The sequence below is a fragment of the Lepisosteus platostomus genome, chromosome 15 (assembly GCF_059453375.1).
Source record: "Lepisosteus platostomus isolate fLepPlt1 chromosome 15, fLepPlt1.hap1, whole genome shotgun sequence".
Classification (NCBI taxonomy): domain Eukaryota; kingdom Metazoa; phylum Chordata; class Actinopteri; order Semionotiformes; family Lepisosteidae; genus Lepisosteus; species Lepisosteus platostomus.
Genome location: NC_142625.1, coordinates 22,568,697 through 22,592,923, shown reverse-complemented (window position 1 = coordinate 22,592,923; position 24,227 = coordinate 22,568,697). Strand labels below are relative to the sequence as shown.

The 24,227-nt window shown below is 39.2% G+C and overlaps 2 protein-coding genes and 2 non-coding genes across 17 annotated transcripts; 1 reads left to right on the top strand and 3 right to left on the bottom strand.

The window, feature by feature from the left end:
* Positions 1 to 344: 344 nt before the first annotated feature.
* On the bottom strand, positions 345 to 4,066 carry LOC148648259 (pancreatic progenitor cell differentiation and proliferation factor A-like). The gene is made up of 6 exons (XM_088607439.1): positions 3,876 to 4,066; positions 3,078 to 3,175; positions 1,862 to 1,954; positions 1,495 to 1,572; positions 880 to 979; positions 345 to 696 (listed from the first exon to the last, which is right to left on the bottom strand). Exons 3-6 carry the CDS (start codon positions 1,914 to 1,916, stop codon positions 576 to 578), a joined length of 354 nt encoding a protein of 117 aa, XP_088463565.1. The 5' UTR covers positions 1,917 to 1,954; positions 3,078 to 3,175; positions 3,876 to 4,066; the 3' UTR covers positions 345 to 575.
* A 583-nt stretch (positions 4,067 to 4,649) lies between these two features.
* On the top strand, positions 4,650 to 4,721 carry trnae-cuc (transfer RNA glutamic acid (anticodon CUC)). The gene has a single exon. It is a non-coding gene; the product is annotated as a tRNA-Glu (tRNA).
* A 3,403-nt stretch (positions 4,722 to 8,124) lies between these two features.
* Positions 8,125 to 8,196, bottom strand: trnae-cuc (transfer RNA glutamic acid (anticodon CUC)). Its single transcript has one exon. It is a non-coding gene; the product is annotated as a tRNA-Glu (tRNA).
* A 1,683-nt stretch (positions 8,197 to 9,879) lies between these two features.
* LOC148648256 (tumor protein D54-like) lies at positions 9,880 to 24,125 on the bottom strand. Of its 14 annotated transcripts, none has more exons than XM_088607537.1 (10): positions 23,903 to 24,125; positions 22,107 to 22,228; positions 21,531 to 21,679; positions 20,895 to 20,954; positions 18,350 to 18,397; positions 15,578 to 15,679; positions 12,626 to 12,652; positions 12,161 to 12,202; positions 11,600 to 11,648; positions 9,880 to 11,285 (listed from the first exon to the last, which is right to left on the bottom strand). In XM_088607537.1, the coding sequence occupies exons 1-10, from the start codon at positions 23,919 to 23,921 to the stop codon at positions 11,199 to 11,201; spliced, it is 705 nt and encodes a 234-aa protein (XP_088463663.1). In that variant the 5' UTR covers positions 23,922 to 24,125; the 3' UTR covers positions 9,880 to 11,198. The 14 variants fall into 14 exon arrangements, with proteins under 14 accessions (XP_088463663.1, XP_088463660.1, XP_088463661.1 ...); XM_088607534.1 differs by having other exon boundaries at positions 22,107 to 22,255; positions 23,903 to 24,121; XM_088607535.1 differs by having other exon boundaries at positions 12,161 to 12,199; positions 22,107 to 22,255; positions 23,903 to 24,121.
* Between the last annotated feature and the right edge of the window lie 102 nt (positions 24,126 to 24,227).

Below are 24,227 nucleotides of genomic sequence, written 5' to 3'. Positions count from 1 at the left end.
TCCCAGCACTAGGGTCCTGGGTTCAATTCCTGCGGTGCTTGCTGCCTGTGTACAGCCTGTGTGCTCTACCTGTGTTTGAATGAGCTTCCTTCAGATGCTCCGGTGCCCTCCCACAGGCCAGAGACAAAATGGGAAGTTAATTGTCTTCTGGCAAAACTGGCCCTGGTGTGAGTTTGTTTGTGTCACGTGTGCCCTTCATCCCATCCAGGGTGTATCCGGCCTAGCGCCCACTGCTTTCTGAAATAGGCTCCAGCTCTCCCACGACCCCGCATCAGATAAAGCGGTTAAAAAAATAAAATGGATGGTCTTTTCAGCATTGCAAAAAAGCAGGTGACACACTTAAGTAGGCTGCTTGAGGCTATTTTATTAATCTGTAAACACAGGATGACAAAGTGATAGTATGGTTATAAATGTGTTACAGATGTAAAAAGATAAAAAGGTGTGTCTTTTTTTTGTCTTTTTTTTTTTTACTTTTATGTTAGCATTTTTAAAAAAAAGGACTAAAGCAGCCTAAACTAGTCTACGGTAAAAATGGGTTGCTCCGCCACCTAGCGTTGTTCCGTTCTGCCCCGGCTTCAGGCAGAACTCCCGGCCTCCGGCTTGCCAGACTCGCTGGCATCACTGAGCTGCCTCTTCATCACCTCCTGGGCCAGCCCACAGGTCACCTTCTCATTGGTCACGCTGAAGGTCCCCGAGCTACAAGACAGGCAGGACAACAGGTGAGGAGCCGCCAAGAAAGCTTGAACTGAAATGGTTAATAACACCACTAAATCCTTAAGTCACCACTTACAAACCCCATAAACATGTTCCTCTTTAAATGTGGCCTAGTTAAAACTAGGCCATGCATGATTCATTTGCATTCCTGATCATTCTACTCACTTCTGAGGAGATTCAGTAAGGGTGGTCATAGTTGGTTGGTTATGCTTCCCAAAGAAGAAGCTGGACCACCAGTGTCCAGGATCTTGGTGTTTGGGCAGACCTGTGAACAGGCAAGAGGATTCAAGGTCTTCATTTTAGCTCTGTGTGCAATGTAATTAGTTACACACAAACATGCCCAGGATTATCTTAAAACATAAGCAGAATAAGGAGGAAAAAATTTCCCAGTATCCAAAATAAGATCAACCGCCCATTTTCAGACAGAAATTAATGGCAAGGTGTCTAATCTGTATAGCCATGAATGAGAGCCCAGTGAGAGGCCAAGGTCCTATGCTGTCTGCTCCCTTTGAGCCAAGGCACCCGACAGCAAACAATGCCCTATCTAAGACTGAACACTCAAAACTAACTCGACTTCCTGCAAGCGGCCATACAACCAGCCCCAGGATAAAGACGGGAAACTGCACGAGGAATAAGGCAGCCAAAAACCAAATCTGAACTTCCACTCCTCACTCTCATCCGATAACTGTTTCACCCTTCTGACACAGGAAATAAAAAATGAAGACACTTCTGTGTGATGAACTCTACACCTCCAGGTTCTTCCTCAGATGCAAATCTTACCAGGATGATGTGGGATGACCTCCCCAGCATACTCCGAACTTCCACAGGAGCTGTTACTTGAGGTGGAACCTAAACGCCCTGGAATGAATAGACTCTATAAGGGTGCATATTCGACAACAGCTCACTTCCGACTAGATCTCTTCAATAAGACAGCAGTATTATAAAGGAGGCGACAGGACAGGAGTACGCAGTCCACTTCAATGTGACTTTTAGTATAGGCAGGGCACGAATCATACGATTGAACTATAATTTATTCATAGTCCTTGGTAAGCCATCGTGCCAAACTGGAGTAATGGAGGTGATTGGGAAGGTCTGCTGTCAGCACTAGGGGTTAGTCCTTTAGTCCTCATGGGTCAAAGCAACTTACTCCTGTAGTAGTCATGGGTTGCGATGAGTGAGCCACTTGATGGGATTGCGGCCATCCTTCAGATCTTTCTTCACTGTACTTTGATGGTAAACCCTGGAATGACATCATTGACAAGGGGAAAGTGGCTGTAATTGACACATTCCTGGTCTATTAATTGAATACAGATTAGCAGAAACCGCACGTGTTTGAAGCTGGCTGGGTTTCTAAAACGAGGATTTCCTTGCCACATGCTTCCCTGTGAGCCACACAGAAGTTTTAAGTATGTTCTCAACACAAGACGCATTCAACAATTCAGATAACAGTCAACGGGAATCCCGACATTGCGATTAATCATCTTTAGAACCTGATGTTGATCCAAGTCGGATCAAGGTGACCGCTACTTCAAGGAAAAATAAAATAGCACAGCTACTGTATGAAAAAAAAAACAGCCAAGACATTTAACAATAGGGCAAACAGGGTTTGATGTAATAATGAGCGTCTTTCAACATCTTTCCACAGAAGAAAAAAAAAAACTAACACTGTTAGCACAACGTAAGGGCTGTAACTATGCAACAGTACCGCAGTGTTGCACAACCAACAAGTCCCAGCATTCCACATGGAGCAGAACAGTGTGAGGTTACAGAGGAACAGCTGGGCACTCCAGTCTGCCCCCCTTCCCCCACAATTGGACAGGAAGGGACTGCCAACAACTGTACCATTTCCAAGTTCTTTGACAACTCAGGGGCAGTAATATATAATATTCACAACATTGGGATACACTGGCAAACAAAGTTTGAATAGAATAAATTCGATATCCTGTTATAAACAGGATATTATAAACACTGCGTAGATGTTATGATGCAAGCCCATGCAACGGTACAGCCGCCCTGGGCTAGGAAAAATGTGTCCATCTTGCGTTTTCGTATGGGCAAGATATTTCAAAAACAAGGAAAAAACGAATAGTAGAGACAAAGGAAAATAAAACCCCGTTTATTGTTTAAACAGTATTAAAGAAACAGCAAAACAAAAGTAACCCGCTTTCTTTTAAACAAAAACAAACCACGGCTGAGACCAGCCGTGGAGTTTATTAATGATTAGCTACACTGAAAAAATGGGATTATCCTAACAAACCTAATATAATCTGAAGAGAGATTTAAGAGAGGATTTGAAATTTAGGACAGGAGGCGATAGCATTATTTGTTGACAGACTCGGGGTCTAAATTAAAATACACCTTACCTCGTCAATTTAAAGCTTTTTACTACTCAGTGCCGGGGAGATGATAAGCCTTGATATAGAGTTATGAATGTTGAAATTCATACTATATAATCACCAAGCTGAAAAAAACAGAAACGGAAATAAAATCAGAATCAGTTTTAAACAACGGTACTCTGAGAAATAAAACACATGATCTTAAAATATTTAGAACATGACTCCTCCCAATTTGAAACCATTTTCTACAATCAAGAGAAAAATTTAACATACACAGTAGAAAGTCCATTGTCAAGTTAACAAACTGGGGACCTCTTGAACTCACAAAATTGACTCGATTATCAAGATTGCACTTTCAATGAAAAGCATCACATGCCGTACCTGTGGGAAATAGTTTTGTCATAAAATACTGCGGTAATATGACATTACTTTTTTAAGCAAATACATGTTAATATACATAAAATGTCGGCACTATCCTTCACAGCAAACCCATTTCCTTGCCACTGCTTTCTCAGGGCTCAGAGCCGTCACGTACAGCATGAACCCTAAAGCGGCCCAAAACTCATAAATTATAGACTAAATCTCGAAATAGCTTCAGTCCCACTCTTAACAAAATTAAATCAATTTTCAAATTATACCCCGCGAACTCCATACAATGCAATAGTTTACCCACGCCGTTTTATAATTACAATGCCCTACCCACCAGATTAAACCAGTTTAATGTATAATGGCTCCTCTTCTCCTCCATTTTGACTCCATTTTTAGCACTCATTATTACAAAGGCAGACACGACATCCTCTGTACTCCCCCCACACACACGCTTACCTGATTCTTAACTCGTTGGTGGTGCTGATCTTGAACTGCACACCGAATCTAAGATCTCAGTTGGCAAGGCTCGGGAAAATAAACGCTAGGCGACGGGGCCCATTTGAAATGATGATTTTGGGTAAAACCCTCCACGTCCTTTGCAAGGCTCAGCTACACTGTACCTTCTGCCTCTGCGCTCAGAGCACGCTGTTATATGCTGTGTGGAGGGTGACGTCATCGCCTGATGGCTCAGACTGCGGGGAGGCGGAGAGTTTCTTCTGCTCCGGGACTAACAGAGAAGTGGAGCAGGGCTGTGGGGCTGTGAGAAAGTGTTGGGTGACACTGTGGCTACTGGTAAAAAAAACAACAACAGAAGAACAGCCGGACACCGCCGCTAAAGTCGCGATTAGCTCCTTGCGAGTTGAGGTCATTTAAACAAAACAAATCCCTGTTTGTGCACAAGGCTAAACCAAGTATCTAGCCAACTGCAAACATAGCCGACATTAACACCAACTTTATCCTCTGTTATGCTCGCTTCGATAGAGGTCTTTTTCATTGCTGCGGCGTTTTGCTTCTTCCATTTTCGAACCCAATGTAATTATACACAATGATTATTCGTTATAATGTTGATGTTATTATTAAGCATTTTGTACTGATTCACTAGAGGAAACTTCCCGTGCTAAATGCCATTAGCAGAAACAAAAATAACACCACCAATATGGAAAATATTACATCAGGACAAAGTCTCGAGATCCACATAGAGGTCGAGCAGGGCAACCATCACGTACATCTTCCCTGGTGGTCTAGTGGTTAGGATTCGGCGCTCTCACCGCCGCGGCCCGGGTTCGATTCCCGGTCAGGGAATGGTCTTTTTATCAATTCTAATACAATAATATCTACAACTGTATAATAATAATAATAATAATAATTGCTTACACTTATATAGCGCTTTTCTGGACACTCCACTCAAAGCGCTTTACAGGTAATGGGGACTCCCCTCCACCACCACCAATGTGAAGCATCCACCTGGATGATTTGATGCTGTAATTTAAACATAGTTTAAATTTTAAATTATACTCGAATGTACGGGAATGATGTTTTCGCTATACTGTATTGCCACCTGCCGTGTATTTATTGAACAACTCTTAACATGAAGGTTTGTAGCAGGGGCGTAGCCAGAAATTGATTTTTGGGTGGGACCGCGCAAACGTGGGTGGCCCGGGCTCTAACTGAGCGTCCTGCCAGCATAGGGGCACCCTTCCAATATACAATGCAATTCTCGAGCGGTATAAACAAACAGCAGAATTAGCGGAACCTTAATAATAATAATTATAATAACATCACTTGATTAACCCTTTACAATTTCTTGCATTAGGAATTTTCTTTTCGCATACCCCATCTTACTCTCCATGAGACATGGATAACATCAATAAAGTGATGTTATTATTATTTCAGTTGTGATCTTTTGATCAGTTGACCCCAGACTTTGCAGCCTTTACACACATAAAGTCACTATGTTAGTTCATTGGTTTATGTGTTTTCTTTTAATTTTTAACCACGTTCTCGAAAATGTATCGCTTGTGTACTCCTTTCATTGGTGAAGAGACACCAGTTTCCAAATTACCGCAGGTGCAACACGAGAGCCCATATTCACTTTTTTTAGGTGTTAGTTTCAAGATCGATATAATTTAACAATAAAAAATAAAATTGAAAGCACGAGCATGATAATACAATTATCATACTTTACATTTCTATTCATTTTTGAAGTACAAAGCAGAAGGTGTTTCCCCTACCTTAAATATACGATTAAAATTGTTCAAATATCTGTAATATTTCATTACAGAAAGCAGCGGAGACAGTTAAATTGCAAATATAAAATTTATTTATTTCGAAGAGAACGGGACACTGTGAATCAATAAAGACGTTAAAAAAATAAGTCGATGTAGTTATTTTACAAAGAAGTAAAGCACTTTAAAAATAGATTCTCACTGACACTAAACAAGCCGATCCAGCAGGCGCTGCTAGCTTGAACAGCTCTCAGCCCCGTGATTGGCTAAACCCCCGAACAGCTCGGGCCGCGATTGGGTGAAGAGTGAGAATCGACACTCTGATTGGGCAAAGCGCCACAGCGGAAGTTCTGTGTGCACCGTGTGTCTGAATGAGCACGCTGGATATACAGTAACACATCCACTGGTTTGCAATTACTGATCAATCTAAGAGAAGTCGCACTGAGGTCAAAACTGAATAGCATACAAAGAATGTCATGGCATCCACAGCGCGTTCACGACTCCGATAGCATGTCACGATAGGAGTGCGCGCATCACGATCACACCGCGATACCCAGTGCGACTGGCGCATCATTTTCATGGCACCACCGTCGCGATATGGCGCACCCCCGACAAAACGCCCCCCATGCCGCGACACGGAGTCCACATATGACAAACGCCCCCGCGCTCAGGTCGCAACATGAAAGGCCCTATATCGCGATATGACATACCCCGACAAAAGTGCCTGGCCCCATGTCGCGACATGAAAGGCCCTATATCGCGATATGACATGCCCGGCCAAAACGCCAATCCCTCATGTCGCGACATGAAGCCCATATATCGCGATATGACATACCACGACAAAATGCGCAGCCCCAATGTCGCGACATGGAGTCGATGTGTTGCGATAGGACATATCCTGACAGGATATAATGACCCCATGTATTGACACAAAGTCCATATATAGCGACACGTCCTATCTGGGTATATCATGTCCTGGATATGAGACCTTTGTTGTGACAGCGGTGCCAGGGTGGCATGGAAGCAAGGCGCTAGCCGTGATATACACTGCCGCGATATACATGCGATATACATTGGGTCCCTATCATAACATGGTGCGGAGGTCTTATCGCGATGGTATCCGACAGTTACGCGTTTGGCAACAGCGTGTCACTGTAGGGAAAGAAAAGGAAAACGTGCCTTAGAAAATTAAAAACCATAGATAATACAATCACGGTGATTTTACATACATCACAACCACAGGTTTATGTCATAGATGGTTAACTTGTTGGTATGCGTCATGTCTTTGTATTATTCACATCTAAGGAGACTCATATGTTTATGGATATTGATTGTCTTTCAAATGTAAAGGGTACGAGCTAAGCTGTAACAGAGCGCTTGAAGTCGACAGACGGGGTCACTGGAGGACAAAGTCACCGTGCATGGTCAGGTGATCACCGGAAAAACAAAGCGTTATATCTCGGAAACGAAAGCAACACAAACGCCACTTTCAACAGCACAAACGTAGCACTAACGAATGAGGTGGGTTTCATCGTTTGTGCTTTCTGTGGGGCGGCCAACTGCACGGAGCTTTTATTTTTTTTGCCTTTAAATATTCCGCGGATTTGAGCATAACATACCAGAAGAACGTGCACGCACGTATGGGTTTCAGAGGTTGGAGTAATATCGAGTGAGGCGCCATGAGAATAAAAACTGCGAAGGTATTCAAATATTAAGTTCTGAAGATCATGTTTGATCTTTCATGATGCTTTTAAACTTGTATGAAACCCACGAAAATAGTATTCTGTTTTCGATGCCAAAAGACACCTAATTTGGAAATTCGTGACATCCCACAAGACTTAACACTGAATTGTTATAATCGCGTTACAATGCTAACCAATTCATCGTACCTTTAATTGCAAGAATGGTCTGCTAATAAAAGTGTCAAATACATACTTTGGATGTATTTTAGTTCTCTAAACGTCGTTCACTTTAAAATACTGCAGGGCGTTTAGAGGCGATCTGAACAGTTATCTGTAATCCGTCAATATTATCTAAATGTTATTCATGCATTCCAGAACATGTAATTTGTTAACAGGAGAAACTGTAGAACCTCTTCGTGCTGAACTCCTATAGGTCGAGCTGCTACAAGCAAACGCGTGCACTGCCGCTTGTAGTCGGGAACCCAGGCTCCACGGCCGAAACGTGTTCTCTTCTTTTTTTCACCATGGAATAAACCTATTACTTGTTCCTTTGCAGCCTACGCATGCTGACGCAACTACCCACCTGAACTAGCAGTGTAGCAGATGGTATAAAGATCCCTCTTCGAGCCCCCCCTAGCGGCGATAAAGGGCAATATACCCTGTCTAACGTGAATACCTGTATTTACAAAGATTATTTTTTTTATTAGGTTTTACACTTGATGGTTTATGCAAATTTTTAATGAAGAAGGAACAGTCAACAGGTATAATTGAAACTACTTTTTAAAAAAAAAACAGCTCTTCCCTGACCGGGAATCGAACCCGGGCCGCGGCGGTGAGAGCGCCGAATCCTAACCACTAGACCACCAGGGAACTTGCAACACTTCGCTCTGGAGTAGATCAACATTTCGGAGAACTATTCATATAGTGTTCCCATCTACCATTGTAGATAGCTAAAATATTTCTTCTTCGTTCGATAATAATAATAATAATTGCTTACACTTATATAGCGCTTTTCTGGACACTCCACTCAAAGCGCTTTACAGGTAATGGGGATCCCCTCCACCACCACCAATGTGCAGCATCCACCTGGATGATGCGACGGCAGCCATAGTGCGCCAGAACGCTCACCACACATCAGCTATCAGTGGGGAGGAGAGCAGAGTAATGTAGCCAATTCATAGAGGGGGATTATTAGGAGGCCATGATTAGTAAGGGCCAATTGGAAATTTGGCCAGGACACCGGGGTTACACCCCTACTCTTTTCGAGAAGCGCCCTGGGATTTTTAATGACCACAGAGAGTCAGGACCTCGGTTTTACGTCTCATCCGAAGGACGGCGCCTGTTTACAGTATAGTGTCCCCATCACTATACTGGGGCATTAGGACCCACATGGACCGCAGGGTGAGCGCCCCCCGCTGGCCCCACTAACACCTCTTCCAGCAGCAACCTTAGTTTTTCCCAGGAGGTCTCCCATCCAGGTACTGACCAGGCTCACACCTGCTTAGCTTCAGTGGGTTGCCAGTTGTGAGTTGCAGGGTGATATGGCTGCTTTGGAGTCTCTCTCCCCTGACATCCCAAACGACCGGCGAGCTACATGTGATGCGCAGACGCCATCACGTCAACGAGCAATTTATAGGCGAGATGCGACTCACCTAGAAAGCGGTCTGGAATGAGCAGATAGAAACGTCTCACCGAACCGGTTCTTCCACTTGCATGAAGCTAAGAACATAGGCCGCGTCTCCCACTTTTTTTTAAAAAACCCGGTCGTTTGCAAGAAAAATCGAGGGGCAGCTTTTTAAAAAAAAAAAACAATTCCGAATTCCCTAAGTTTACGCGACTATCTCCAGCAGTTCGAAGAATTTATTACGCTGCAATTATCCCCTAGATCTTTTCAGACCTTTTATTTTTATTTTTTCCTAAATATCAAGGTACTGAACACCACCTCATCACATTGTTTTACACTGCCAGTTTGCTTGCATTTTAACAATTCACAGCCCAAATATCCCCAACAGTTTCACGTATAGAAAGAGACGCTCTAACCCACTTCTTCCACCTCCGAGGGGCTGAAGCTCTGATGGTGATGACTCGGCGGCCATACTGCTGCAGGGAAGCCTCAAAAGCTGATGAGACTGAGGAAAAAGACATTACTTCAACAAAGAATTAAAGGGGAAACTGGGATTGCACAATCCCAATGTGAAATTGATCCAGGACACTGGGATTAACACCATGCAATAGAAACGTTTGACAAACAAGTTGCCAAGACCGTGGTTTAATATCACATCCAAAGGACAGCACCTCATACAGCCCAGTGTCTCTACTCAGAGAAATGCTCGGGAATTTTGTTTGCAAATTCTGGTCCACTGGGAATAAAGCAGCAGCCTGCCTTTTCTTGGAGGACTCCCATCCCAAATCCAATCAGGCCCAGCCTTGCTTAGTGTCTGAGACATGACAATATCAGGTTAGGAAGTGGGAAAGCTTCCGTTCAACATTTCAGTCTGCTGCACTATGGCATCATGTGGTTTGTTGTCAACGCAAAAGAAAAACACAAAACAATTGTTTAAAGGAATGCTTTATTTACCTTCAAATATACGTCAAAACAAAACCATAATTCAACCAGCAATCTTACCTCCGAACCATAACAAACTGATCCCTTTAATTTCTAATGATACCCACACAACCTAATAAAACTATTCTCATTGTGCCTACAGTGGCTATGTAGTTCATCTTGTATACGTTTAATATTTTCACCCTTAGCATCCCATAGTGTATTTGCAACTTACTGAGCATCATATTTCGCAGGTCTAGATGAACTAGCAATAAATCTGCCTTGTATTTTGTTGGCATAGTTAGTAGTTTTAGTGAGGAAAGTAAGCAAACTATATCAAGTAACTTACATTGGCAGCAGTATACAGAGATGGCAACCTGACATTAAAGCCCCAACTCACTATAACCGACACTTCCTAACTGTTTTAAAACTACAAAACAGGAACAAACGGAAAAGGAAATGCTCTGGAAGGATTCAACATAACAACCGAATGAAAAGAATTCATGACAACTGTTTTTTTTTAAAAAAGCAACTCAACAAACTGCAAGATCAGCCCTTCATGAGCATGTTTTTTTTTAAACAATTTTTTGTGTTAAAAGTTGGCCAAAGTGCACTTTAACATCATAAAGACTTAAGGCAGAAAACAAAAGGTGGCACTGGTATTTGAGGGAAACCGCCCTGATATGCCCGTTTGTGAAGGCATTCTAATTAAGCTTCAAGCAATGGTAGGGGTCTAATTGTTACTTTACCATAAAGTGGGTGTGAGGCACACAACTGAACCTACTGCTACACAAGCTGGTCCTCTGCCCAGTAATTCTTATAATTCAAACTGTTCAACTGAACACCTTCCAAACTGAATTACTCTCCTTTAAAATGAAACCGAGAAAGCATAAAGTGATACAATGTGAAATAAAAGGCATTAGATCCCACATTCACCTCTTAAAGATCAAAGCATTGCTTCATATTATTAAGTGTAAAAAAGGGACTAAAGTTAATGTTTGGTGTGAGTATTATTACAAGTACAAAATGCAGATAACCAACCTTTTAAATTATTTTTTCTTAAGCCCTCACCCACAAGTGCCAGTAAGGAGGCAGTATATTGATAAAAGTTATGTAAAAACATTATGCAATGCAGTGTAAAACTGTTTATAATACAAAATGGTTAACATTTTTACAATTTGTGGCAATCGTATATAATCCTATTTGTATTTGTACAATCAAATCAACAGATATATGCACATGCGTTTGTACTGGGGGGTGTCATTGCAGCTGAGATGTTACATAAGGGCTTCAGATAAAGTGAGAACACAGTCCTAGGAGATGCGCTTTAGAAGGGAGCCTTGTCTTGAACAGGACTGGTTTCAGATGGCGAGCGTGCACCTTCCCCATTCCCAGTGCCTCCAACGACCTTCAGCTACACAGGGAAAAAAAAAGGGGGAAAAAATTAGCTTGAACAGATATGCAAGTGTTTTAAGCCAAATTTCTACATGTCCCTTCTATGCGCATAATAACTGTCTAAACATCTAGATGTGCTATAACTGATCCATCTCCATTTTGTACCTTCTTCCAATTGAGGGCTGCAGGGGAGTTAGAGCTCAGCCCAGCAAGCAACGGGCACAAGGCAGGGTTCACCCTGGACGGGACACCATTCCAAGGCACACACAGACACAGACACATGCACGCCTAGGGCCAGTTTTCTACCACTACATCACTGCAGCTTGGTATTACCTTCAAGTTTCCAACTTTATCTTCAAAGGATTTGAATGTTGGCGAGTTCCTACAAAAATAAAGGAAGTTATGTTGGACAAAGGACTAAAAGAAATGTATATATAAACTTAAAACATAACTACAATAAAATAAGTAGTCTTTCATGCAAAAACCTGAACTGACATTATAATAATAACACCTAAAGGAGCACCCTGGTCCAGTTTTAAATAGTTCTTTAACATTAAAATTGAAGTCTTATGAATGTATATACTACTTAATTGGTCAGTGTGACATCTGTAATACTTACTTCAAGATTAAATCTGAAATTCAAATGAAAACAATGAAAAAATACAGCAAGAAAAAAAAAACTTAGTGTTTTGATCTCTGTAACCTTTTAGAAAGTGCTGCTGAACCAGGTAACCAAAACTGTTCCCCTTGCAATTTCCATTTTGAAATGCCAGCATCATTAATATAAAAGTTGAAGAGCCAAAGAGAAACCTGTCCTGAAATGAAGTCTGACCGTGAATGTTTTTTTTTATCACTATGACATGGAATTAACTACAAATCTACCAAGTACTTTACCTCATAGCAGGCATACTTATTGAGTGGCGAATGGAGTAACTGCTATTTGGAACGCATTAAGGAGACAAAGAAGTGAGTGTTAAGACAGGCAAGAACAGAAAGGCAGTAAGTAATGCAGTAAACTTCGGAAAGGTAGAAAATCTAGGCAATCTAACTGCAAACAGTTAAATATGTACATATCCATAAGCAGGCAAAGGTAAAATCATTCATTAACTGATATCTGGATATTTTTAATATGAATTCAAACCCCAAAATGAAAATAATGAACAGCAGGAAAATCTGCCAATGACAAAAAAGGGAAAGTCCTTTCCGTCTGCTTCTTTTTGGGGGAAAAAGCAGTTAAACGAAAGCAAAAATATTTCTCTCCCTGCATGCCAGTTAAACACAGCAGGTCTCGTTCCGATCGATGAAAAACACACATTTAACTCTTCCACCCAGGCTTGTACTACTACACCTTTATCTTACCCAAATGAATGCGAGAAAGGTAGGGCCCTGAAGAACCAATAGGCAGCAAAAAAGGGAGAAAAATAAAAAGGTAAGCAAAGCCATTTCTAGCCAAATAAAAATGAGGAAACACATAGCGGCTGCATGCCAATTACTACAAAACACACACCGAATTGGTCAGCATTGATACTGATTGGACAAACAACTGCATTTAGCTCTATAAAATCAAGAAAGAACTGGTTAAATTGTGTGCATCATACCAGAAGAAGCCGAGTCACATGAATGATCATGGATAACATTTGAGACTGACCACAATAAATCGGCTTTGAACTTGTTGGTGCTCAGTCAAGTGGAGGTAATGACGTGTTTCTTAACAGTCTCAAATGTTTGGGAAGGCTTTTGATGTCTGCGCTGGAAAACAACACTAACAATCAGTGACCAATGCCTTCAATATCGGAATGTCACGGGTTACTGTTACTAACCACAAAATGTTTGAAAGCACCATGACAATGCACTCATGCAATGGTTCGTGAATCTGTTCAGCTTTGTACTTGACAAACAAGTATAAAGCTGAACAGATTCACGAACCATTGCATGAGTGCAATCCTTTAGCCGAGTTCTAAATTTGGAGCCTGTGCTTTCCAAATCCAGGTTAAGAATTACATGATCTCATTTTGATTAGAATTCATAAGAAGGGAAGGATAAATTGACAGATTTATCTATGGCCATTGCACCAGAGCAATTGAAGCTCTACGCATAAACGAACATTTTACACATCTTGGAGCATAAAATAAAAAAGCAAACTAACCCTGTAGACCTTCACACCATGCAGAACAACAAGTAGGAAGAACTACAGAAATCTTTCACAGACTTCAATTTGGCAGGAAAAGAAGACTTCACGTGGCTTGCAGCTAAAATCATAGTAAAGCTAAAAGCATAGTAAAGATCTCTTTTCACACATTGTTTTCTCAAAATAGTTCAAATTTAGTTTGGTGTAGCCTTTACAGCTACATGCTGTTTATGAAGTCCATGGGAAGCATGGCTGATCCTCCCCACAGTCAAGGGCAAGAAATCCAGAAATCAACCTTTCCTTCTGAGGCCAGAGCGGTCACTGTGGTCACTGCTCTTTCCTGAACAGTGCTACGACCATGACTCTACAATGTTCAGCTCCAACCGGAGAGGGATTTTGTGTCAGTTGTCTCAGGGACATTGATAAAACTGATCTCTTCACTGATGACCACTCTGGAGACCCTCCAGTCTCAGCTTGAGCGGAGAATTATGCAACTGCTCTGTGATCTGTCAACAAAGAAAGTAAGCTAGTGGATGTCCAGGTGCCCGCTGTACCAGAGTGTTGGAGAAGGAAATAACCTTTTTTAAGTCCCATGTTGCTGAACTGCAGGACAAAAGCCATTAAACTTATATACTGTCTTGCCAGCTAGTAACGAGGTAGACAATTCTATGTACTTTTTACATAAACATCTACTAAAATGCCTGCTCTTGCCCGCAACCACCAGGTCCGTTAACGACATGTGCACACCTGGGATATATAGGATGGCTTCTGTGTATAGAGAGACCTTGTACCTTTATTTTTTTTAATTCCTTTGCTATAGTGATTAATAAGTCATGATTCAGGCAGTCGTAAATTAAGATGCACCTTTCTGGCATGAAGGAGCATCACTGCAGTTCATTCCAAAACATTAAAGTCTCACGGCACAGTGTTTTGCCACAGCTGACAAAGCTTCCTGTTATACCCAGCCAAGGTGACAATCATCCATGCTGGCCAATGCAGGCTGTTCAACAAGGCAAGTGAAGTGGAAAAATTCATCTCTGAGCTGCAGAGGAGCAATATCTAGCTAGTGGATGACACCTGTATTTTACTGCTAGACAAGAGTTGGACCCCCCCCCCCTCATAGATACAGCACAGGCTTGAATTTCTCAGCAAGGCAGACGATCTGATTCAGTGAAACAGCAAAAACCACAAGCTGTTTTGGTATTCTGGAGGCCAGAAGAGAGATATTAAATTCTACTTTATGTAATTAATGGAGAGCCATACACATCACCGTTGCTGTAGGATTGCCCAGATGAAGAGCATTATTCTGGGGTGTCAGCATGTTTTATATCTTATTCTTTCTATCTGGCACTGAGGCTTACAGTAGAGTTGTATAACTTCAGTAAACTCTCCCAAGATAAAATGATTGAAATCAATCCCCTTCTTTTGAACCCCTCTCCTACAGCAACTTCTCTTTCAATCTATACTACTATTCAGTTGCAATCTCTTTGGTTTTAAGTGCCTGGTTATTAAAAACTCTCCCAGTTTGCATGTGTAAAAAGAATACAGTTGAGTAAAAGTAAAACTACCTGGATGGTCTCCTTTACAGATTACATTTTACCATTTTAATAATGAGCATATTTCCTTGCATTTAAGAACTAATTCATTCTATAACCAGCTTCATTTGGAGAGGTAGGCAACCAAGAACTCCAAAGATTTTGGTAGTTTCGTTGTACCCAGTTTTAGATATTATTATTAGCCCTTTCAAATTAAACATGTTTAAGACACAGTTGAATTCATGCTCAAAAGTGTGAAGTGAAACTGAAAAGTGATTCAGCCCAACAACTAGGTTTAGAGCATGCTTGATAATTGTAACCGAAACACTCGTAAAAAACAAAATGGCAATTTACACTTATTCACTAGCAATATTAGAGATTTCTCAACTATAGTCTTATAATTTGCTATATTTAAGTATCTTAACAAAAGAATGCTAACTCTACCACTGAACATGACTAAACCAAAAAATACGCTAGTATAAATCACAGAAGCCATCATACACAGATATTAGCCACGGTGCACTATTTCTATATGATATATTGTGGGTCCAGTATTGTTAAACAAAGGTGGGTCTCTAAACACCAGGCTTACCTGATATAGCTTTATGACTTGCATGTATGCGTTTACAGATAAGTCTAAAGTGTTACCTCATATCTCCAATCTTTCTGCTGATAGCAGTGCCAACAGTGGACAGGGCTGCAGAGGTCTTCTGGCCTGCCTGAGAAAGTGTCTCCTGAGTCTTCTTATACCTGCAGGAAATAAGGAAACATTGTATATGTCTGTTTGTATTTCAATGAGGATACTAGGTGGAAATCTGTGTCACAAGCTACTCCACACAATGGGTTAGTTGACACAAGCATCATGGGAAACCTACAAAGAACAAAGTTAGAATATCAATAAAGAATCAAACCCTAAAATAGAAAGCAAGGCAATGAAGCAGCCACCAAAAACATCCCAGCAAAGCCGAAAAACCATGATCCTTTTTTAAAGGGACTTACAACGTGCTTTATACACCATTTCAGATCTTATGCCATGGAAAAAGACGTTAAACCTTGGAGTTTATTTAAAATTAATAACTGTATCAAGCATTTTACTTTGATATTGTACCCAGCTTATAAAGTCTTTTAAACTATTTAAGCAATTCATGTACCCTTATAGTTTGCAGCATTTTACAGCACATGCATAGGTACTGAATGCTGTCTGAGAAGTCAGTTATTAAAAAAGTAATTACAAATTTAGAAAATGTATTAATTATAATCAGATTTTTTAAAAAGATTCCACTTATTACCAGAATGCACACTATAAGTTTCCTGTACCGATCTTGTAACACAACTTTACTCACTTTCAAACATTCCCTATTACACAGACACTTGGCAATGACTGTAGAACAGAGTACTATTTTACAAACAAAATATCCATAAAGAAACAGGTCAGAATTTAACAGCCTTTTCAAGGTTTTTTGGATATCTCAGACTCCAAACCCTTGGTCCAGCACTTCTTAATCTTTTCTATGGTGTAAAAATAACATTCACAGTCTTGACACCCCAGATTTAGATTAAAACAATTGTGCAATATAGGCTAAACATCCCAGAAAATTTAAATCACATGATCAAGACCAAAGGCACAAGTCTATAGGTTGTAAAAGCATTTCTCTTAAATGTACTCAAAACAACTTTAAACATGGGCGTTTACGACTTTGTGAAACACTGTTTAGCTAGTGCTGAGTCCACAAAGGTGTGGTAACTAGTATATCTGTCATGAATGGATACTACATCGGCCAAGACAGCATGAGTTAAGTGTAGGTCTCCTCTACACTTACTGAAACCAAATAATAAAAATATACTAGACAGTCTTATTTATACTTAAAGGTAAAAAAATTTCTCCATGAACAAAAGAGACGACTAAATAAACATAAAGGAATGATTCTGAAATGTAAAAGAATTAAACGGTCAACAAATATAAAAGGTATTTGCAAAAAGGTGTCACTTAAGAAAAATAAACATAGCCAGCTGAGAGCTGCTGTGAAATCAGTAGGACCTTAAACGTCAACACACAGAAATCCTACATTTAACACTGGACATTTTTGTTAATGAGAAAAAACAAAAACGGTATGGTATTATCCTACATAATCCTAAAGATACATGTAATACAATACTTATACATTTACACAGCACTACAAGTACACAGATGTAGTTAGCATATAAAGCATCATAGAAAACTATGACAATGACTTGTATTTAAACATATTTCATAATGCTTTTCAAATATGCATATTGTAACACTAGGAAGCAGCAACAAAGCACAGCATGAAATATATCCCAACTACAGAAGAGCAAAACAGTAAATATCTCTCAAATCTTTTCAGGCAAAACTTTGCATGCGCTTCTGTGAAGTTCTTGTCACTGGGCAAGTCAAATCACAGGGATTTCTGGTATCCTTTTTAACATATCAGGTTTCATTCTAAAGGTATAATGGGTCTTGGTTAAAAAGTAGACTCCATTTTAAAGAAAATTCTTGTGGCCCTAGTAAAATATATATCTTTGAGTTATCAAAGATCATTCTTTAGAAGACTAAACTATTTGTGAAAAAAATGTAAACCAATTCAAAATATTGATCGCTTTTATATTTTCTACAAATAATTTATAGTGAATAGTGAGCTACTGTATATCATATTTTATCAGGAGTTCAACTAATTGTAACTGAATAATAAAACTACATTAAAATTAAGTTTGCAGGAAGCTGTTACATTTGATCAACATGGCAAAAAATGAATGCAGGACATCACTTAACTTTGTAGTGACATTAGGAAGCAAAGTGTGTTTTGTGTTTCTAGTGAGGAAAAGAAAACCTTATTCAAGATAACTTATTTGCCTAGCAGCAGGCATTCAAGCTTATTGGCAACTGTAAAAACCTCTAGATAAAAACAGGACTAGCAGCTAATTCCTTCTTTTTGTGTAAGAACTAATTTACATGAAACAAATGTGAGTCTAAACTGAATAAACCCACAGTTGTATAACATTAAAGATCTCACTTTTCAGTCTTCTGTGCCATTACCTGATTATGCTCTTTATCTTGCAGTTTTAAGTAAAAAGATTTGTCTGTTAACTTGAATACTCCTAACACAGAAGACATACAATTAACATTTGTATCAGGCAAACACAAGAATCCCTATAGCTATATATAACCAATCTAAATTTTTTTTTTACCTTACCTTTTTTACCTGCCTGATAAGAGTTTTTAGAAAACATGAAAATTCTAGGTGCATCACTATATAAAAAAAGGGGTAGGCTAAATTCTAAGTTGACCCACATTCCCCTAAAACACACAGACAAAAGAAAGTCAAGGTTAATGCAAACTGACTGCCCTTCAGCCATGGAAGGTTTAAGCAACAGAAACAGGCATAAAAAATTCTAACTCACGCTTCAGACTGGCTTATGTCCTCCAAAGTTTCCCTCGCTGATACATATCTATAAACATACAGTGTAACATTAAATTCAAAAACCCTTTAAGCAAGAAGTTCCGGGTTAGTCACTAGAAAAATAGATGAAAAAAGCTATTAAACCTGCAATATAAGGATACATAAAGGCAACATTCTCTGCTCATCAAAAAGTAGTGTGAACATCTAAACATTTTACGTTCAGTAAAAGTCTAAATTGGGAAAACTAAACAGTGTCTTAAGGAAATTTCATAACAATCATCCTTACTTTGAAGCATTAATAATAATACTTGATAAAGTTTCTCTGATATTATATTATACTGTATGCAGTTAAATCATTGTAATGAAAATCTTAAATTCATGGTGAGCCATGTGTGTGTACTTCTGTCTATAAAATGGGATGGTGAGATTTTACACTCACTTATATTGCAACAACAGCACTATAATGTCTTAGGTGTCCTGGATATCGTGATAAGCATAACCATAAAATGACCAGCTGAATAGGATCTTATCAGGCAGAAGGGAACATATACAATAGTAGATGACCACTAACAATTTATGCCTGGCTGAACTTATGTTGCTTGTGGTTTGCACTGATTTGTATTCCCTATAACCAAAGAAAGAACCAAGTCACAAAAAGCATTTCTCATTTAATTTTAAAACATTTAGCTTACGATTGGTAAAAAATTAACAGAAGGCATTTAATACTATAAAAAAAATCAAAGAATTCAAACTTATTTGATCCAATTTTATGTACTCTAAATTGAGAAAGATTTTTTCGAAAATGCTCTGAAAAGGAAGAAAGACAAAACACCGATATGGTTTTAAACAGATGACACAATGTACAGTTTGCAGATCATGTGAAGCAATGGACAGCTTTGTTTCTTTTATTTTAACAAATCTCCATTAACAGCATGTTTTTTCCATTAATTATGTTTTAAAACAAGTACCTTTCTTAGGTAAATGTCACAAGTATACAGCTGAGACTATACTGGGTCTTTTAAAAAAAAGGATAAGATGTTCTAAAGTGTCACTGAAGGAAAAAAAAAAACTTTTAAGACTTAGAATTACTTGTCACTCACTGCACATGATGCAATAATTATGCCCAACCTTTGCATTACATGTTTCAAGAACTGTAGTTTAAAGTGTAGTGTACAACAGATTGTAGCTACAGAAAGTTTCTTCTCTTACTCTGAATGATTCTTAAATCTTTGAACAAACCAGACACTTCATCACTGGAAGTTTATTTCTGCATGCCATGTTTTTCATACTTCAGAAGAGAACACATTCTAAAAAGCCAGTTAAACCACTCACCACTTAAATAATTTTCGAGGTGTTTTTATTTAAATATATGTCGTATTAATGGATTTATGCCATTGTTTGTTTTTAATTACGGTGACAAAATTAATATATTTTGGAGGCATTCCTTTTGGGGGTAGTGGTGGTGAATATACTGAGTATTGAGCTACTGTAAGGCAGTACATGTAATATGGAGTAGCTTATTTTATCAGGAGCTCAACAAACTGAAAATGAATGATAAAACTACTTTAAAAACAAAGCTCGCAAGAACCTGTTACTTTGGCTGAACATATACAATACAGGAGAACATTTCTCAAACTATGAAGACAAGTTGTTAATTAATATTATTGGATTACTATGTTTTCAACTACAGGTCCTGTAGGGTAGAGTTTTTAAGCGGTTGTGTAAATGAGAAAGTCACATTTCATTATGAGAAGTTTACTTACTGACCTCTTGAATTTATTCTGTACAAGTTATGAAATTATTAGGTTTAAAGATAGTGATATTCTAATCTTGTATTAACTGTCACATAATGCCTTTCGTTTAGGCCAGTATTGTCAATTTGAAACATTTACCTGATACAGTAAAAGTCAAGAGGCTTGTAATCGGAACAAGTTTAAAAAAACAGAGAAATATCAACTTGAGATGAAAAGTACAGTAGAATATACCCATGAGACACCACAAGAAGACAGCACCAAAAACCCAGCAGGAGAAAATATTTTCAGGAGTAGTTAAAGACGAATACTTAGCAGTAACTACAAAAACGTATCATAAATTCCAATTCACAGTAACTACAAGTATGTAAAAATGGAAGAACAACAAAGAAATATCAGGTTAGAAAAGAGGTTAAAGTCCTATCCGAAACTTTTAATTGAACACTCTGTTAGCTCAAACAGACTTCAAAGCTTGCTTATTAGTCCTGTTATATCACCAGTGTAACCGTGAGACCAATATCACACCACTCGAACCAATCACACAAAATAAAATGCCAACAATTGCTTGCAATGATTTGCTACACAACGTCAAAAGAAAAAAAGAAAGTTTGTCAAGATGCAAGCCTGGTTCAAATTGGGTCAGCCTAACAACTGTGCTTCTAGAATGTGAAGAAGTCCGTACTGTGAAACGGGTCTCAATGGTTAACACAGCCACCTCAAACCTGGAAAAGAGGTACAGCAAGCAGGCAAAGAGCAGAGCGGACAAGACAAGGTTTGACTATACAAGCGACTCACAAATCAGAACTGGTAACTTTCTCATTCCACTCTCCAAGTTTCTCTGTGGTTTTCACAAAGCTAAAAACAGAAATATTGTTAACAAGAATGGCACTTGTTTTTTTCCAGGCAGTGGTACTTTTTTGGAAAACACACTGCATTAGCAATTTAAAGCAATAAGTCTCTTCCCACGCCATTGCAAATTTCAAAACCAATGTACAGAAATTGTCTGCAGAGAGGACATCCATGCTGTGCCTTGCTCTAAGCTAAGGAAGACAGCTGTTAAGTTCTTCATTCCAGGAATCCACAATGTCAGGAAAACCACTTCAACAGTGTTGTCTTCTCTCCATAGATTTCCCTATGCAAGTGTTTTTAATGAGGCAAGACAAATTATATTGTACGTAGAAAAAGCAATTAACTACTTACCACAATGACATGATTTTCCAGCCACTTGTGGACACACACTGAATTGCTTTGGAGTTGCTAGGATGCCTCTAAGACAATTCTAGCATGACTCAAGCAGCCTTTTCAAGATCCTAACAGCTATTAGGACGATCGTCACTTCAACACCATACAATACAAAAGACCTTTCAGCAAGCAAGATTAACCTGCAAGGAATGGAATTTTTGCATTAATGTATATGCTGACGGTACGTACGCTGTAGAGGTCTGAACATCTTGCCAGCCTTTGGTTAAGTTTTGTTTCAGCTCATTCAATGGAGTGAGTCCCAGTTTTCTTTTGAGCTCATAAGCATGTTTCTCTTTGGCAGAAAGCACCTGGCGCAGAGTGTGTATCTCCTCTTCCACCTAGAAAGCACAGCAGATACTTACATACCACAGATTTCAATGAAGGGCACAAACAGGAAAGAAAAGCGTACAATCAGTTTTTAAACGTCAGCTAAAATACCCTCATCATTTATGACCCAAGTTCAAATTCTGAAACTTAATTACCACAGATTTGCTAGTAGTGACAAAAAAGTCAGTGGTATAAACTATTCAATACACAGTAGTGGAATAAACTATATCATTCTAAGCATCTGTCACAGGCAAGGTAATGCAGATGAGATAATATTAATACTCCAGAATAGGTCAGAGAAAAGAAAAATAGATCAAGTACATGGCAACTTGTCCTTGTTACTTTGTCCTAATGAGTCTGTGCAAAAGTTTTCTTCTTTCAGTATGACTTTTCAGACACAAAGGACTAATACAAATAGAGAAAAAAAATCAAGATTGCCTTGTTCAGTTCAGTCTTTAATTCTTCTGTCTCCTCTTCACTCAAGCCTGTAGGCAATGTGGTACTGGGGTTACCTGCAGCTCCTTCTACGGGCACATCTGTCATGGTGTCTGACCCCAGACCTTTGTTGGGAGAGTTGAGATTGATATCTGCATGCCCAGCACATACATAAAGATAGTGGTTTAGACATCTTGCATATCATTGACATAAAGAAGCTACATAGACTTGTTTTTGAAAAGATTTATTGAATGTTTGCATGTGGTTATCAATACTAAAACAGTGCAGCAGTTCAGACATATCTCCAGCAAAAGTCCATGTAAACAAATCAATAAGCACCTTTGTGCAACAAAATCATAAAATGGAACAACATGGCATTTTTGCAGGCATTAGATCACTGTCCAAATGTCTTGATTGAGGCCTACGTGAATGCAATGAGAGCATGCTTAGGCTATACATGAGATGACATTGCAATGTTCAGTAACAGGAAGTAAACAGTGAGTGCATGAGTAAGATATCATTTACTAATATACAAAGTGCTAGACTGGTGCCTGTGATAACAAAATGCATTTGCATAAATAAAACATCAATAATTATAATTTTCGCTATCATTTTCATAAATGTTTCGGATGTTATTGTGGGATGTAGATATGTCACAAACAACAACATCCAATATATACTTCTAAGCTCAACAGCAATACTATCATTTTACAGTATGGTGAAATTCAATTGTTCTATTACTAACCACAGTCATTTTCTCATTTTCAGCAACTTCCCCTTCAACTGATTTTAAAGTGTTATTCCCTTGAAATAGAGCTTTTAAGAAGGAAGTTCAAATTAAGCACAAGACTTCAACAGCTGTTAAGCATTGTTGTTCTAAATAAATTACGGAACTTTTAGAGACATTTGGGACATTTCTGAATAAATTCCACCTCTTTCCATTTCAGCTTCAATGCTATTCTTAACCATCCATTTTAATTTGACCATTCGCTAAAAAAGAGAGAGCGAAGACTAGGCAAGTCATGGAAAAAATATTTTCAAGTCACCATCTTAATTTTAAAATTGTTCCCAGTACGATACCTCACACTCTCATCACAAAAATGAAATTAATTAAACGGTCATCCGTTAGCGCTCTGTCGCAAAGATGACATATTAATGTTACAAACATGCAACCTCGGCAATGACACAAGCTTTCGAGATATTTTAGAATACTATCCTTCTCGAATCGCCTTCGACTTCAGAACTCAGAAGTCATGCTATGCACCTGTGACGATTTTAAATAAAAAATTACTTCCAATGGTCAACGACACTACCACTTGGGAGAAATGCTCTTTAAGCAATAACGTGTAACTGCGGAAGCGAAACTTAAAAAGTTACAAAATGCGACAAAATCCTCGCTTTGGAGAATATTTAAAAATGGACAAGATTCGTGTCCGTTTTTTTTTTAAACTGTGACATTTTTAAAATGGGACATTTGGGATCGTTGACACTTCTAAAAAAACACGACTACGACAAATCCCTTGAGAGTATCCTGCAAAACAAACAACCTATTGTTTACTCACGAACGGAACGAAAGGGAAGAATATTATGACGACGTGTCCATGATGTAGCGAGAAAAAGTCTTCACACTTGAAACAAAGGAATAGTTTATCCTGGACACATTGTAATACTACACCTCCTTGGCTCTCTTCCCCGTCCGTTTTATTTGGAAAGCGCAGCCGTCGGGCCCTCCCTGCTCCATTTGTAAGGTACTTGCGTACTTTCTCAGATTAGAATCTAAATGCCACCAAAAACTGTACCTTGGTTTGCAGAGTCCATCGTGTCAGTTTTTCCAAACAGTCAACAATCTTCGTGTGTTTAACGTGTTCAGGACTGTAGGTCTGTGTTTTCTACCCAGATTTCCTGAAACACAAAACCTCTCCTTGTTGCATCGGCTTTCACAACAACAAATCCACTGAGACGGACACTGAAGGTACTCCAGCTCAGCTCGGCGAGCCCAGGCTCACTCGCTTCCGGCGCTTCATAATGACGTCTCTTGACGCAATTCTGAATATTCTGGTTGGTTGCATACCTAAAGGCAACATGTTGCACTAAAATGTTTTCTAATTATAACGATGAGACTAA